The sequence below is a fragment of the Pavona decussata genome, unplaced genomic scaffold (assembly GCF_977016875.1).
Source record: "Pavona decussata unplaced genomic scaffold, jaPavDecu1.1 SCAFFOLD_102, whole genome shotgun sequence".
Taxonomy (NCBI): Eukaryota; Metazoa; Cnidaria; class Anthozoa; order Scleractinia; family Agariciidae; genus Pavona; species Pavona decussata.
In genome coordinates, this window is record NW_028145517.1 from 8,534,243 (window position 1) to 8,550,047 (window position 15,805).

General features: G+C 39.9%; 1 protein-coding gene across 2 annotated transcripts; it reads left to right on the top strand.

Annotated features, from left to right (window-relative positions):
- Positions 1–524: 524 nt before the first annotated feature.
- LOC146472107 (neuronal acetylcholine receptor subunit alpha-10-like) lies at positions 525–10,911 on the top strand. 2 transcript variants are annotated; one of them, XM_085120682.1, is made up of 10 exons: positions 536–570; positions 1,280–1,357; positions 2,017–2,144; positions 3,379–3,423; positions 3,859–3,965; positions 4,849–5,309; positions 6,002–6,225; positions 6,573–6,681; positions 7,909–8,490; positions 8,902–10,911. In XM_085120682.1, exons 2-10 carry the CDS (start codon positions 1,288–1,290, stop codon positions 9,102–9,104), a joined length of 1,929 nt encoding a protein of 642 aa, XP_084976808.1. In that variant the 5' UTR covers positions 536–570; positions 1,280–1,287; the 3' UTR covers positions 9,105–10,911. The 2 variants fall into 2 exon arrangements, with proteins under 2 accessions (XP_084976809.1, XP_084976808.1); XM_085120683.1 differs by lacking the exon at positions 1,280–1,357 and having other exon boundaries at positions 525–570.
- Positions 10,912–15,805: the final 4,894 nt, after the last annotated feature.

A 15,805-nucleotide genomic window follows, 5' to 3' on the forward strand; every position in this document is an offset into this window, starting at 1 on the left:
TTTTTTTTTAAATCCTTTTCCTAGTGCCAAAAGTTTCCAATTCATGAATTTTTTAGAAGCGGTGTTTTATGAAAATTATTTGACATCGGATTTCCATACAAACACTGTTATTTCAAGCCTGTTTGCCTACTCGTCAAAATAGCGTCGAAAACCGTGATAAGGCCTATGCTCCTCCCTCGTTCAAGCTTCACTCGCGAACGCAATGCGCCCCTGTTACACAGTCCTGTTGTCTCTTCTGTGTGGTAGGAAGTAATTCAATCCCGTCTGAGATAGCGGTAATATGAGTTATTGCCCACGCGCGTATACATACTTTACGGCCCCGGCTGCTCGCAGATAGCAACATGTTTGAGATTATCGTCGACGTCTATAAGTTTGTCTGGTTGATACAGGCTGGCAACAACTGCATGGTTTGCTTGACTGACTCATTATGACAGCTATTAAATCCACCGATTCTTTCATACAGACATTGAAGAGGAAACATTTTTTAATTCGCCTTTCGTGACATATTACAGATATTCTTTTACACAGTCAGATACAGACGGCTCCGAGTTTTTGATGCGAGTAGGTAAGGTAGGAGTTCCAGCGAACTCTTTATCTATAAATAAATCGTTCGTCATATGATTTCTTTTCATCATTGATTGTAAAAGTTCTTCAAGATCAAAAAATTATTATAAATGTTAAAATACCACAAGCAAGCAAAAGTAAACCGAGTACTAAGAAGTCACTGACACAATTTTATGACAGATCGACTCCCAACGCCGATGACACGATCATAAAGTTTTATCGGACTTTATAACGGGTTATAACTTTTTTTATAATTTCTTTCTCCAGCCTGTTCCTTACCGACGGTATGTTCAATATGAACATTCTCAAAATAATAAAAAGACACTTTTTTTGGAAGATTTTATGGGGACTTGCAGCCGGTAGACACCTATTAAGACAAGTTGATTTTTTGAAATGCTGAAACGTACCAACAAAAACAAAGTTATCACAACCTCGTTCCCAGGTTCCTCTCTCAATTCTCGAGGAAGGAAGAGAGAGGACCCTGGGGACGAAGTTGCAGCTGTCACTGAACCATGCTACTAAAGCTAATTATCATATTCATTTCCGTGTATGCGCCGATAGCAGTGAGTCCGCTTTGATGAATATTTTCTCAATAAACCACCCGTTGATACGTCATAACACGCGTCAATCGCAAACAGGTACCCTCTTGAAGAATTTAAAAAAGAGGAATTCTAGCAGCGGTAAGCTGTTTTCCATGTTTGTGTTTAATCATAAGACTTCAAGATGCTGGCAAATTCAATTCTTCTGATCGCAATTTTTATTGGGCTGTCGTTGTCAGTCTACGGAGATCAAGGTATTGCTGTGTTGAAATATTTTTTGTATATACGAGGGTAGTTATCCTCACAAAAATGGAGACTCGTCTAAAGGTTGAAAATGCTTGTTTAAACCGCAAGGGATTGATCTTGCTTGTTGAAGCTCTGGCGTGATGTTAATCCTCTCATGCACAGTGAAGGTCTATGTTTCTTTCCACTTTTTGCAAAAGCACCATCTTTCTTTTTGCGTACGCGGATCTGTATATTGCTGGTTTTAAGTAAAAATCGCGGTGAAGCCGGTTGTACTTGAAACATTAAAGTGCGGGGATACCATCGCCGATACCGTGTGATTCGGCTACCGACAACTCATCGTATCTATTAACGACCTTATTGATTAATTTTCTAATTCAACTGAGCTAGCATTTAGGTGGAAAACTTTCCTACATCGTCGGTTGAATGTCTTGTTTATCTCCTGTAGCAGGAAAAAAGAATTCCATCTTAACAGTTTCTAAAATCTGCTATGCCCGCAAAATAGGAGAATTTTTGAGAAAATATAAAGCTGAGAAAGTCCTTCAGCGGAGAAAATCTTTTATGTTACCTTTAAATGTAGTTAATGAAAACCCTTCAACGAAACTTCGACCTCGGGTAAAACATAAATTAAAATTAACTCGTTTATAATTTCCATTGATATGTTTCTTAGGTGCATCCAGTCATGGTTCAGAACGGCAACTGATAGAGACTCTCTTCACAAACTACAGCAAGAATCAGCGGCCATCATCAACGGTTAATATCTCTTTAAACTTGGTGGTTGCTAACGTTAATAGCGTGGTAAGTAATTAAATAAATGATTCTAAAATGATACTGCGAGCTGATCCGATCGGCAGAAAAAAGGCAATATATTTAAAATATAAAACTTACATCCACTGTACATTTGTCTCTTCTCTGTAGCCTGTAATGGATCAGTCTACTGTCAAGTTTTAGAAGATTTCATTGTCGATCTTGTTCACAGATCCGGGACCTCTCGTGACTAACTTTGAATAAAACAAAGATGTTGCAATGCCTGGATACCCGTGGAATATTTAGGATTTGATTAATTTTGGCATTACGATATATATTAGAGAGTTTAAGCAACGACGGCGGCAGCGAAAACGTCACTATTAAGATGAATTCGCGTTTTTCAAACGTCGTCGCAATTATTCCAACTCGTTTTAAATTTCAAATGTAGGTGAAATTTCCTGTAGTTTAATTCTTGGAGACCACACCCGAGTTTTTTTTTTAAAAAGAAAATTCGTCGTCGTGTGTTTACGTCTTCCACAAAACGCCCCATCAGGAAATTTCACGTCCTAGTCGTGTAGTGACGGTAACGAAATGTACCAAAAAAGTGTAATGCGCGTGCAGAGTTGTTGTTTTGGTTATTAAGCCTGTTGCTGTTTAGACGGTCTCGTTGCCGTCGCCGTCGTCGTTACTAAAGCTCCCTATTGAGAAGATGGCTGACGATTAAAAAAACTATCAACAAGGAGATATTGCTGAACAGACTAACACTAAAACTAATTATTTTATGTAGTTTGTTGTTTCTCGGGATTTGGCAGCATAACATATGCTTCATACTGACATTTATGTTAAAGGTAAAACAAAAATGACCTCCTACCCTTTTCTTACTTTACTTCATAGCATTTCGTGTCGGATAGCCGGCGAATATTTCTGTTTAGGTGTAACATCACTCAATTGAAAACCTCTAAAACTCGCGAAATATTTTATACTTTGCGGCAGGTTTGGAATCAAATTCATGTACAGCATCGGGAATCAGTGATTTTTTTTTTCTTGTGGCTGGTAGGCCATAGAGTGGAGTTTTTAGAACGCGGGATATCATAGTACTTGCTGGTGAAAGGTATTCTGGCTTGCAAAGTAGTCCTTTTTAGGAGAGTCGCATTACATACATGTTTGCAAAGGACAGGAGGAGAACAAATAAGACCCCCCACCCCCCCCCCCCCCTAAAATGACTGCTTGGGAGGCTAGGAAGTGTCGTACTATAAATATGTTCTTTTTTATTTCTTAAACACAGGATCCAAAGAAGGAACAAATCGGTTTGCGAATCTGGCTTCGAATGGTAAGTAAAACAAGGCCAGCTCAGTCGGCTTGTGATCATATGGCAAGAAGAAGCTACACTGCATGCAAAAGTGATCGTAATACTTCCTTCCCTCAGTGGTCCCTTTCACAAAGCCGAATACGGAGAATATCAGAGGCACCCAATGGTTCGTTTCGGTGGAAAATCTTTTCGGAAAGACATAAAACGCCTTAGAAATTCGAATTAAATCCTGAAGAAAAACTGGCGGTTCCTTCATTTAGCTCAAGGTCACCTCAAACTTTCGTTGCGCTAAAAGACCAATCGATTTTGTTTCCGGAGGGAGAAATACGTCGTTTAACGTGCAAACAAAAAAAACATACGTACAGTCTCGTTATACCACCTTTATATGTTTGTTATTTTGTTATTCTCGTGCTTGCTCGGTTTTTCCTCTTCAGTATTTCTTTTGTTGCTTTTTAGATCTGGATGGACCACAGATTGGAGTGGAACTCGTCTCAGTACAACATAACATCACTGACTGTGAATTTTGACGACGTCTGGACTCCAGATATGACGCTTTATTCGGCGTGAGTACATCTTGCACAGAACAGTCAAAAGACTGTGATGAGGGAAACCAAGTTCACAATATTCAGGGACACTCCACCCAATGGTATATTTCGGTGGACATCTATTTGGAAGGCCAGGCTCTTAAGGCCTTTTCAGCTATTATCAGCCGGCTTATCAGTTAGTTCTTATCAGTTAGCTGTGGTTTTGGAACTATTCCACCGAACTAAACATTACCTTTGAGACGAGTGAACTCTCACTCGTTTTCTTATTTCTAGGAGCATGCAGATATTGTGTCCCACATATAGTGCGGCTAATTCAGACCTATAGTTTCCCTTAGCTACTAGTCCTGTCCTAGAACTCTCTCGTACCCCGCCCTGCACATAGCTTGAGTGGTAGGAGCAAAAAAGACGAAGGAGAGAAAGAAATCGGAAACGCGCGCGAAGCGAAGAAGCCCCTCGCTTCGCGCTTGCGATTGATTCCCCTCTTTATTTCCTCCTCCTTTCAAGCATCTGCCACGCACGCAGTCTACCCTGCGTAGGCTCTACAAGATGAGACAAGTGATGACAAGATGACAAGTGGGGTGACAGGGAGTTCTGGGACAGGACTAATTAGTTACAGGAAACTAGTGAGGGATTGGTGTCAACAACTGGCTAGTTCTGCTCAGTTGCGCTCTAGATCTCACAGCAACTGGGTCTTTCTGCAACCAAGGGCATCTTTCTTCCTTTCACCTTCTTTTTTCTCGTATATCCTTTTTGCTTTGCCTCGATTAATTGCGACGGTGCAAAGGAATTATTTTGTCAGTGTGTGTTGCGTTTAGGGTTTTGTTCAACTTGACCTTAGGTCAGTCTAAAATTACCAACACATACATAAAAAGGCTTTGTTGACTGAATTTGTGTTCTTTAGAGTTGGTGACGTAAGAGATTTTGGGATTTCTTCTAATGACGGCCTTAATATAAGCGTCATCATTTACAACTATGGCCTCGTGTTCTTCTCTCAACCCACGACCATCCAAAGCGCATGCGCCATGAACATTGCCGACTTTCCTTTTGATGATCAGGTGTGTCGAGTGACCTTTGGTTCGTGGACTATGGACTTTACTCTGGTGCGCCTACACCTTTGGAAAGGAGGGGTGGACTTGGAACAATTGGTCAAGAACAACTTGTGGGATTTGCTGTATGTATCTTCCGAGGCGAAAAACGAGCTGTATTTCTCGCACAACAATCCCTTCTCTATCGTGATTTTCACCATGGCAGTGAGACGAAAGGCGTTGTTTTATGTTGTTAACTACATCGCACCTGCTGTTGCTATCTCCTTGTTGTCTCTGCTGCTTTTTCTGATCCCACCGGAAGTAGGAAAGCGAATGGGTAAGTCAGCTGACACTGCACCCTCAAAGTACCCTGGGAAATCCCGCCGATATGGTAAAAACTGACCGACTTATAAGAAAGACTAAAACATACCTTGATATACTAGACTGTTGTTGTTATTATTATTATTATTATTATTATTATTATTATTATTATTATTATTATTACTATTATTATTATTACTGTTAGCAGTGCCTTTTTAACATTTAATAGCCGAGCAGGCGGGACAAAAAACTGAATTAAGGCAAAAGAGCCGAAGAGGAGCTGGGGAGAGGATCCTCTTCCCCAGTCTTCCTCTCGTTTTTTATTCACTTACGTTGTTCGCTCTATCCAGAAAGGGCCTATTAGGAGTCTGTTGCTATACAAGCTAAACAAGCTAATAACAGATGTACTTCTGCTTCTTATTATATCTTGCTGAAGCCCACACCAGTAATAAAGGTTTCACAGCAATAAAACAGAACTGATTTTAACAGCAGCTAACAACTACTGTTTGTACGGTATACAGGTCTTTTTTATAATTAACCCCTTTACCGAGCCATTGCTTTGCTCAACAAACCTTCTGTTGTTTGACGTTGCCGTTGCCATCACTGTCGTATTCGCTTAAGGTCCCTAATGCAGCTACACTGTTCGATATATTAACTACACACCACCCACATTCCTTAGATTGACTTACCTTGGATCTAATCTTTCAGAGGCTGGCATAAACCTTCTACTCTGCCTCTCCGTTTACCTTCTCATGGTGAACTCTAAAATGCCGAGCACCTCAACAGCTTTCCCGCTGGTTACTAAGTTCTACGGCTGCGCAATAATCATCCTTGTGGTGGCCATGTGCTGCACGTGTTTGGTGTACGCACTGTACTTCATGAACTCATCAGGCTTACAGATACATGATGCAGCTATGGCGCTCAAACTTAAGGTACGCACTGTACTTCATGAACTCATCAGGCTTACAGATACATGATGCAGCTATGGCGCTCAAACTTAAGGTACGGTACACGAGTTGCGAATATTTTCATTCCTAGAAGGTTTCACAAAAAAATCGAAACTGTGAGACGATAAAATTTTTCTAAACTTTCGCAAAACATGCATTTTTAAAAGCCCATTCGCCATGTACAACGACTAGTCCATTTCAAGGTTACTTGCCACATTTTGTTAGGGTTCTCCGCCAGTTCGCCAGCACACACATTATTTTCTACATTTGGGTGGAGGGTCAGTACTGTTAAGAGAACTGTGTTAGTTCTAATGCCAAATTATGTTTTGCAGAATTTTATTCTTCAGCGGTTGAGGCCGTTACTTTTTCGTTGTCCATGCAGTCGCCCTTTGAAAGCAAAGCCAGGAGGGAGGCGATCGATAGTCCATCCCACAGAAACAGGTGCTAATATGGATGACTTTATAACTCACAAACTCCTAAACAATGAAGTACCGTCTATACTCAAACCTTCCCAAGTTCAGTTAAGGACGGTGCCTACTATTGTTACTGCGCATACCTTCTGCGCATCGCGAGATACTCGGGTTTCCTATGGGTGGTGCCTACTAATACAGGAACATTTTTGCGCGCTTAAAAACTATACGGAGAAAGCAGAACTTAGCAAATGTTTTTGGTATCTCAAAAGAAAATTGGGGGTAACCATGCATTTTTCAGAGATAATTAAGCTTCAAGTTAGAAAAAAATCCCATACATTGCTTTATATTTTGGCGCATTTTAGAGATATTATTGCTTGATTATCTCTGCAAAATGCGTGGTTACCCCCAATTTTCTTTTTGGATTCCAATAGGCCTTGCTAAGATCTACTTTTTCCGCATTGTCATAAACCGCACAAAAATACTTCGGTATTAGTAGGCATCGTCCTTAAGCGCACTTGTCTCAATAAAGTTACATTTAAACCGTCTTAATATTAATCGTTAGTATGGATCCTCAGTTGTGAACAGTTACTACTTACTAAGCACTAGGGCCCGATTGTTCACAAACCGATCAACGCTAATCCACGAATAAAAGTTAACCGAGGTTTTCATCTCATTTATTAAAAATGGTTTTTGAGAGCTAATTTTAAACTAACGCTCAAGACAAGTCTAAGTCAAAACTGGGGGTCAAAAATTTTTGAAAGAATCATTAAACTGGAATCAAATTGTTCACGTTAATCCAGCTGCATGGGTCCAGAGCTTTTAAGTGGATTTCTTGTATTGACTGTTTAGATAGGTCTCTAACAAGGATTCAGTTACCATTCAAACCAATCTGACACTTAAATAAAGGTATTCATTCACAGAATTTAATGAAGACGGTCGAGTAAACAGAAGATGGCTGCTTAACGTAGATGTGGGCCACTTTGTGTAACTTATTTCAGTTGCTTTTCCGTACGAGAGCTTCTCCACTGACACAACGTTCACTTAGAAAGCGATTCAAAATACCAGCAGTGTTTGACCGAGAACCGATGGTCGCTAAAGGTGATGGTGGCTTAATAACGAGGATTCTAAGATCTAGATACATTGTGTACCATGTTTGACGGATTCAATTTATCGAAGATGTTCACATCAGAGGAATGTTTGTTTACTAGAGGGGTTTGTAGTTTGACGAAGGTTCGTGAATTTTTATTCCTGACAGATTTCAATCTGAATGAGTTTGAAAACGAAGAACAAGACAAAGGAACGGTTGAAAAACAAGACAACGACGAGCAAGATCCCACTTCAAGCCGAGAACCAGCCGTCATCATTACCAGCAGCGACCGCAAATCCATCCCCCGGATCTCGGCAGTGAGCTGTGAAGATCCGGAGGGGCACCTCACTCTTGCTGAAGTGTCTTCAGCCGATCTTAGCAGTAGCATCTCAACCATTGCCTCTTTGAAGTCAAATGAGGACAGCAATATTTTGGCAACTGTTTATTTTACACACCCGGCTGAAAATATTGTGAATGCAGGCGTCACTGAAGAGCGGAAAAAAGTCACTTTCGCTTATCCGAAAAATGAAGGGATAAAGCGAAGATCAACTTCCATAAAAGGTGATAGGTCAGCGGTGAAAAAAACGGAGCACACTCTGATCAGTACCACGGAATCGACCTGGTTCTCTCTGTCATGGGAGGAGTCACAGGAGAATGGAAACGAGGAAATTGCTAAACAGACCGAAGACGTTTCAGGTCAATTAAATGAAGAAGCTAGTCTATCGAGGGTACAGAAAGGTTCAAATTCAGGTAAGAAAAGACTTTTCACAAGATTCATTTCAATCATTTAACTCAGTGCGTTGTCTGTTGGTCCTTTAATCAGTCCGGTATCTCTCGATTGTCAGTCACGTAGTATCAGACAAATAATTGGGATTAGCCGGTTAGACAATAGGTCGGTCAGCAGTTACTCAGTACGTCAGCCAGTCCGTCAACCAATTCGTCAGTCAGTCAGTCAGTCAGTCAGTCAGTCCGCCAGCCAGTCAGCAAGCCATTCAGTCAGCCAGTCAGCAAGTCAGTTAAGTCAAATTTCCTGAAATTTCTAATAGACTGATATTTCTCATACAGAAGAGTGCTCTATTTATATATTACTATTATGCAAGTCAATTACTTAACTTTTCCAATTCAAACTCTACCAATCATTTTGTTTATTTTTCGTCGTAGATGATCAAGCTCCGGAACTATTTGACCAACTTGTCCTTTCGTTTGATGCAGAAAACACAAAGAGTACAAACACGCAGCAATGGCAGAGGGCTGCCATGGTCTTGGACAGAATGTTTATCATTGTCTTGTTTACGAGTATCTTGGTGTCTTTTCTAAGCTGTCTGTTAATTGCACCTAGAGTTAGGCATAGTTTTACCCTTTAATGTTTTAAAACCGTCACTTGTGATGACAACCAAACTGGTGTTCTTTCCCCCGGATGGGTAGGGTCGGGCACTCCCTTATTTAGCCTTGGAGGGGACGTGTTGCTGAACAAGCAAATAGCAGCAGCAGTAGCAGTAGTAACAACAGCAGTCTTGTTTTTGTGTTGAGTAAATCACGGTTTACCTTTCAGAACTTTAATTCACTTTCCACATCAAAGTGTCGGAACCTACTAACGCTTCTTTACCGTGAAACTGAAACAGGACCAGGGTCACAGAACCAGCTATTCTCTCTTAAGGTTCTGTCTTAAACATCGATTCGATTTTTTTAGTTATACACGCTTTTCAGTGTACTTTAAAAGCCCGCAGATTTAGGATGCATTATTTTGGGTCTATTCTAGCTATTCTTATTCCGGTTTAAGAATAACAGAATACACGAAATTTCAATTTCGAAGAGAACGCTCCTAAAAACTGGAAATGGAATACCCATCGCGGAGGTGACCTGAGAACTACTATGTCTGCGCGCGCGAACGGCTGCGTAGGATTTCCCGCCAAAAATTTCCCAAAAGAACGCGCATTCTGTCTATTCCGAGTAAACCGTATTCCTTCCATTCTGTTCATTCTGCTATCGGGAGCAGAATGAACACAATGATATTCCGTTCATTCCGAAAACGGAATAGCTCCCAAAAGAACACAAATAACGTCTCTTCCAAAAAAAAAAAATAATAGAAAAAAAATAGATGTAACAATGGCGAGGAGACCTAAAAGAAACTATGAAGCTTATATAAATTAGGTCTCCTCAGTTATTATTTTACAAGATGAATGTTCTATATTCTATAAAAGAACGAATGTTCTATGTTCCATAAAAGAGCGCGCCCTTAAACAGCAGTTAAATACTCATTGTCAAGGTCACCAGGTGGATTTGTCAAGGTAAATTTAGCGTTGCACTGGTTACTTGAAGAATCAGTCTTGAGACCTGGTAGAGGAGTAGACTGCATTTTTTTTTGCCTTTGTCTGCCATACGAACGCGCACAATTTTCGAACCAAAAGTCTGGTCCGAGTGAGGGACTGACTGGAGCGTGAGGATCGCGCGCGAGAATCCACGCTTTCGGCTCACACCGTCGCTCAGGTTCGCGCTTTCGGCAATTTGTGTTACGACTATTTTGAAGTCTAGTAGAGGGAAGATATTTGTCTTGAAGATTTTTGTCTTGAACAGTGCCTAGGTTTGTGGCAGTTTGTTATGTGTTAAAGGAAACCCAAGAGTGGTGGACCTTATTCTCATGAAAATGAATACTATTTTAACATTTCTTTGTTCGTATTCAAATAGAGTGTGTGCACAGCGGCCATGTTGAAAGACTAAAACAATAGAAAATGTTTGCATAAAAATAGAATATATTTCCCAAAGGAAAATTATTGTATTGTTTTGGTCCTCCAACATGGCCGTCGTGCACACACTCCTGATTGGCCCTTCTTCTCGTTTTTAAGGCCAAAAATTAAAAACAAAATTACGTTGAACGAGGCAAGAAGGACTTATTTGAAACAAAACACAAGAATTGTAAAATGGATCCATTTTGACAGGGATGTTGATTTGCACAATACGTTTCTATCTCAGTAGCCTGTGAAAACTGAAGAACTCATTGAAATTTATTGTTATCGTGCGTAGAATGAGAACATTTTGAACTTAAACGTGAAGATATTGTTTAAATATACACATCATAGATTTAATTTATTGTATCACTTGTACAACATTGATATTATAATGCTCACATTTTCAGTAATAAAAGAAACAAGCAGTTTGCTTATTAACAACGCACCAAGAGATCGACTGATTAATAGGACTGCTCTCTATTGTAATAAATTCTGGAAAACGGACAAAAATATTGAACAAGTCAGATAAACGTTTAGTATATCATTAATACGGTTATGCAAATTCTTTTTGTTGTTACAGTCCGAATCTTACATGAAACTAGACATATGGAAATCTTGCTGTGTATCTTCCTCAGAACTTGTTGAGTCCTACGCCAAGAACTACTAAATGCTGCAGTCGAACTTGCTCAGTCCCCTCGATCTTGAATTGCACATCATGTGACTTGGAAAGGTCAGCAGCGGTCTTGTTTCTTCGTGCGCATGAGTTGAAGACAGAATTTGCTATCCGCCTCAGCTCCCGCCTGTAGCTTGCATCACACATAGGAAGAAGCGAAGAGATCGAAGATTGGATGAAAATCAGCCACTGAATTACCACATGCAATTCTTGAGGATAATGGACAGATGACAGGTCTAACACAACCTTGGTATAGAGAGGCAGCCAGCACAAAAGGGTCACGAAACACCTCAGTGACGATAGACGTGATAGGGAGCGCTGTTGCTGAGGAGCTGTAAGGCGCTGAGGCAGAAATCGAGGGTCCCGGAAAACTGTTTGCCTTATCAACATTGGAAATTTCCATGGAACGCTTTTTGAGATGACAAACGCATCCCCCAGAGGAACTGACAGAGCACCGCTTACTTGTGGTACAGTGCCTGCTGATGATAGAATGTGAGCCTGCGTGCTGGAGAGAACACCCCTAACGAGGCTGTCGAGCGGGCGAGAATGAAAAGAAGACTTTCTGGACGCCATTGGGCTGTTAACCATTGATCGCATTCCAGACGCTATGCTTGACAATCTGGACCGGAAAGATTTGGTTGTTGATGGCTGGCTGGAAGAGTGGTTTTCTGTTGTAATTTCTGGGTCATTCACTCTGCTTTCCTGTTTATGTATACCCCAAAAGAGATTTATCGGGTATAGCCCCTTAGGTTTTACCGCTCTTACAGCCAACAAAAAGGCGACCAAAGAAATAAAGAGCGAGGACGCAAGGTAGAGGATAGAATAGTTTGACAAGCCTTGAACATGTTCAAATAAAGAGCAGGAGTGCAAGAAAGACAGGCCATTGTAGGAACTCCAACCCAAAAGAGGCGGAACACAGATCACAAGCCCTGATAACAAACACACCGCAAGAAAGACGAACTGTCTTATCCTCGCACGGCGTCTTCCGTCTGGATAGATATTATGTTGAACTTTTTGGCAAAACACAGCATGGACAAAAAGAACCAGAACGCAAGTGATTAACAACGAGGAGCTTAAAAAGGACAGGCTGAGACAGAGTGGTTTGTTATGCTCCAACCAAGTTGGGCCTATAACAAGGGTCACGAGCGTGAGCCCAGGACCAAGCAGTGTAGCTGTGAAGTCGAGTGCAGCCAACACTGTGATGTGAGGACCTCTGAGAGTTGTACGATAGGAAACAAAGGGGACAGCAAGATTGCCACACAAACCCAAAAACACGAGCACAACGGCGAGTAGGACCTGCAGAGTACTGGGTACCACAAACATGATTGGCTGGGTAAGAAGTCACGTGGCCAGTTGCATTCACCTCCCCTTGAATATGTTGATATTCTAAGAAACAAAATACACAATAAATTAAAATTATTTTCACTGGGCTTAGAATTCACGATGATAGTACAGACACTGGAAGACAAAATGTAATTTCTGACGGTTGAGTGACTAAGGAACAAATTAGTCAGAAATTACTATTCTAATGGCACGATTGAGAGGTTTTAGTATTCTCAAGGGAGAGTTTTGACTATTTAATGTTTTAGCGGGGAATATTAATCATTCTAGCTCAGTCAGTCTTCCTGTTCGCTGCTTTCAAATTTAGTTAATTTTTTTTCTATGGAGTTATGGGTTTGTTTGTACCTCTTCCTCGAGGTTCTGTGTCGCTGCATTAGATGGGGAATACGTTTCCACATATTTTTTGGCCACATCTAAAGAGTGGTTTTTTAGTGGTTTTTCGTATCTGGCGTGGTACACTTAATTTTTCAAGCTTTTTAAGTTAGACTTTATAGCATGTTGTATGTTATAATAAGTAACTATATGTCAGGACACATTGTTGTTATCGGATGACTGATTGACCATTCCTCAATAAACTATTTCACATTGAATGTTTCGTGATAGTGTAGTCAGAATACTGAATTTTCGAGTGTGACATTCAGATATCCGATATTCTCCATGCAAAATGATCCGCGAAAAGTACGAAGCTGTCGGTATAGAAACACGATAGGCCCTTACAAAACATAACAGACCGTAAAAAGCAAACCTTTATCGGCAGACTACCTTACATTTGTGGTTATGGTGCGCAAGCGAGTAATGTTCTGGCATTTAAGTTCGCGATTCGTTAATTATCATTTCGCGAAAATTACGAAATTTCAATTACAAAAAAAAACTGAAAAACTTCCTCGAAACTTGCAGCTGTAAACTTTTGACAATCGCTTTCAATGTGCTGTTGGTACAAATTTAAACAAAACTTTATTCCAAATTTCACGCATTTAGAAAACCGCTTCGCATCACAATATGCCTTTCAATTATGAAATCACAGATCCCTCTAACAGAACAGAAATCCTTTTGTAGATCTTACCTCCGCGTTCTGAAGTGCTGAAAATCCTAAACAGCAGAATATTTTCCGAGCAAGGTGGTACCTGTCCCAGCTAGCCAATGTAGGGATGTAAGCCGATTAATGGACTGGCGCAGAATTATATTGTCCGCAAGAGTTCATTAGCTAAGTAATTATAATTTAATCAATTAATCAACGTCACAACCAAAAAGACAGTCAATGACATTTAGGTCGCTAATTATGAATCTATGTAATTTGTGCCCTAAATTCTCGCATCCCTGTCCCGATTTCTTTTCCTCGCTCAAATAAACCGATTATTTTTATATTAGAAAAATTCAACCGTACCATTGAAAACTTGAGTTGGATTTAAAATCATCGGTTTACCTGACGTAACATTTTTGACAATCATCATTCAATCCTACTGGATCTTTTTAGCTTGACGTCAACTAGCGGGCATGCACAAACAACGTTTTAGTACACTAATTATCTGTGTGACGTCACTGTGTCACATACTCTGTCGGCTGAGAGCCTAAATTCTCTTGATAAAATTTTCTAACCTCGTTCACAGCGTTATTTTCCCTTTCAAGATGGCAGACGGGTTTGCCGCAAAGTCGACAAGCAAGCGTAAGAGCGTTTTTCGTCCAGGGCTAGCCAAAATATTTGAACGCTTGCAAGAGATTTATAACAATGTTATTTTTACAAATTGCCTTAAAGTTTGTTTTTGAATGTCATTAACCTAATAACAAATTAATTAAAGGTGTTTATAACGAGCCTATTATTAAGTTCGGTCTTAAAACTCCCCACAGACGGCATCACCCGTTTTGGTTTTAGGAGTGAAAAATTAATGTACTATACGTTTGGTTACTTTTGACATATCTTTGATCAGTATATTTCGATAAAACATCCACCAGTGTAAAGAATTTTGAGACATGTCTTTTTTTTGCTACTTTTCCGGCGAGAGGATTTTCTGAATCAAGCCATTTGAGCAATTGAGGTGAGGAATTGAACAAAAACGATGAGTACATAATGACCGTTTTCTTGTTTTTTTCTACGTTTGTATTTCGCTTTATAAAGGTAATTGAACTAGGTGGAGTATAATTTGGTCTGAAATCATACGTACGCGTGATTTCAAAATCGAACGAGGGCGCAGCGCGAGTTCGATTTGAAATCACAAGTATGATTTCAGACCAAAATTGCACGACACGAATTTCAATTACCACTTTATTTCACCCATTTTGAAATCGCAGAGGTTTTTTGTTTGTTTGTAATCTTCTTGTTATTCATAAATTTGATTGGTTACTATTATTTTATTTTCAGTTTGATGGGTTAAAAAATGGATGCGATTTAGAGCAAAAAAAAGGAAAAAAATACTGCGATTTGTCAATAAATCGCGCTGTTCAGAGCCAATCAGATTAAAAGGATCACCAGTGATTTCAAAATGGGTGTAATAAAAAACTGAACTCACATTGGAGAGCGATTTTCCTACCCTGGCGAGTTAAAACACGCCCAAGAACTTATCGCACAGTATCGCCGTTGTACCGCCCAAATTACATGACAATGTGTTAAACCATGCGAGGGCAATGTTCGTAATTCAATTCTCAGAGCGTTTCCCATTGGTAGAAATAATGCTTCAAATAAATTGTTCTTACTTCTTCAATCAAAAGCTTTCCGTTTTAGAAAAATTGGTCAGTAAACCGCACACGTTTCTCCAATTTTAAGAAATAAAACGTGTAGCTTTGAGTGACTGAATTGCTGGGGTATTTTAAATATTTTATTGTTCCAATATTTAACCGGACGCACGCAGCAACGTGTGCATCTGAAGGGCTTTTTTGTGGTTATTAATTATCGTCGTGCGAACATGTTAAGTTTCGAGTTTAAAGTTTTCCAGTAATTGACGACGAAACTAAATGCACCTCAGTGCCATTGAAAGCTATTGAACCTGAAGCAGAGCACCATATAAAGCAAATCTTGCCCGACTGATAAAAAAGCGAAAATATTTTCCTGTAGCTACAGATTGAGAGGTAATGTTCACCCTTTCCTACCGTTTCAATTGTATGTCAGTTCAGATCTAGAAAAACCGTTTTGTTGAAATTTTAGCTCGTCATTTATCGGCTTATTCCAAGAAGGCAATAGCTTTTCTTTTTCTACTTTAAGATCACACTTTCCTGGTTACACTTGCAAAATTTAATGGTTCAATTTTTACGCGAAAACGTTTCTCTAGTTAAGACTTGCAAGACCGAGCGATCACAGTAGTGCTCATCTCCTCAGTTAACAACGTACTCAAAG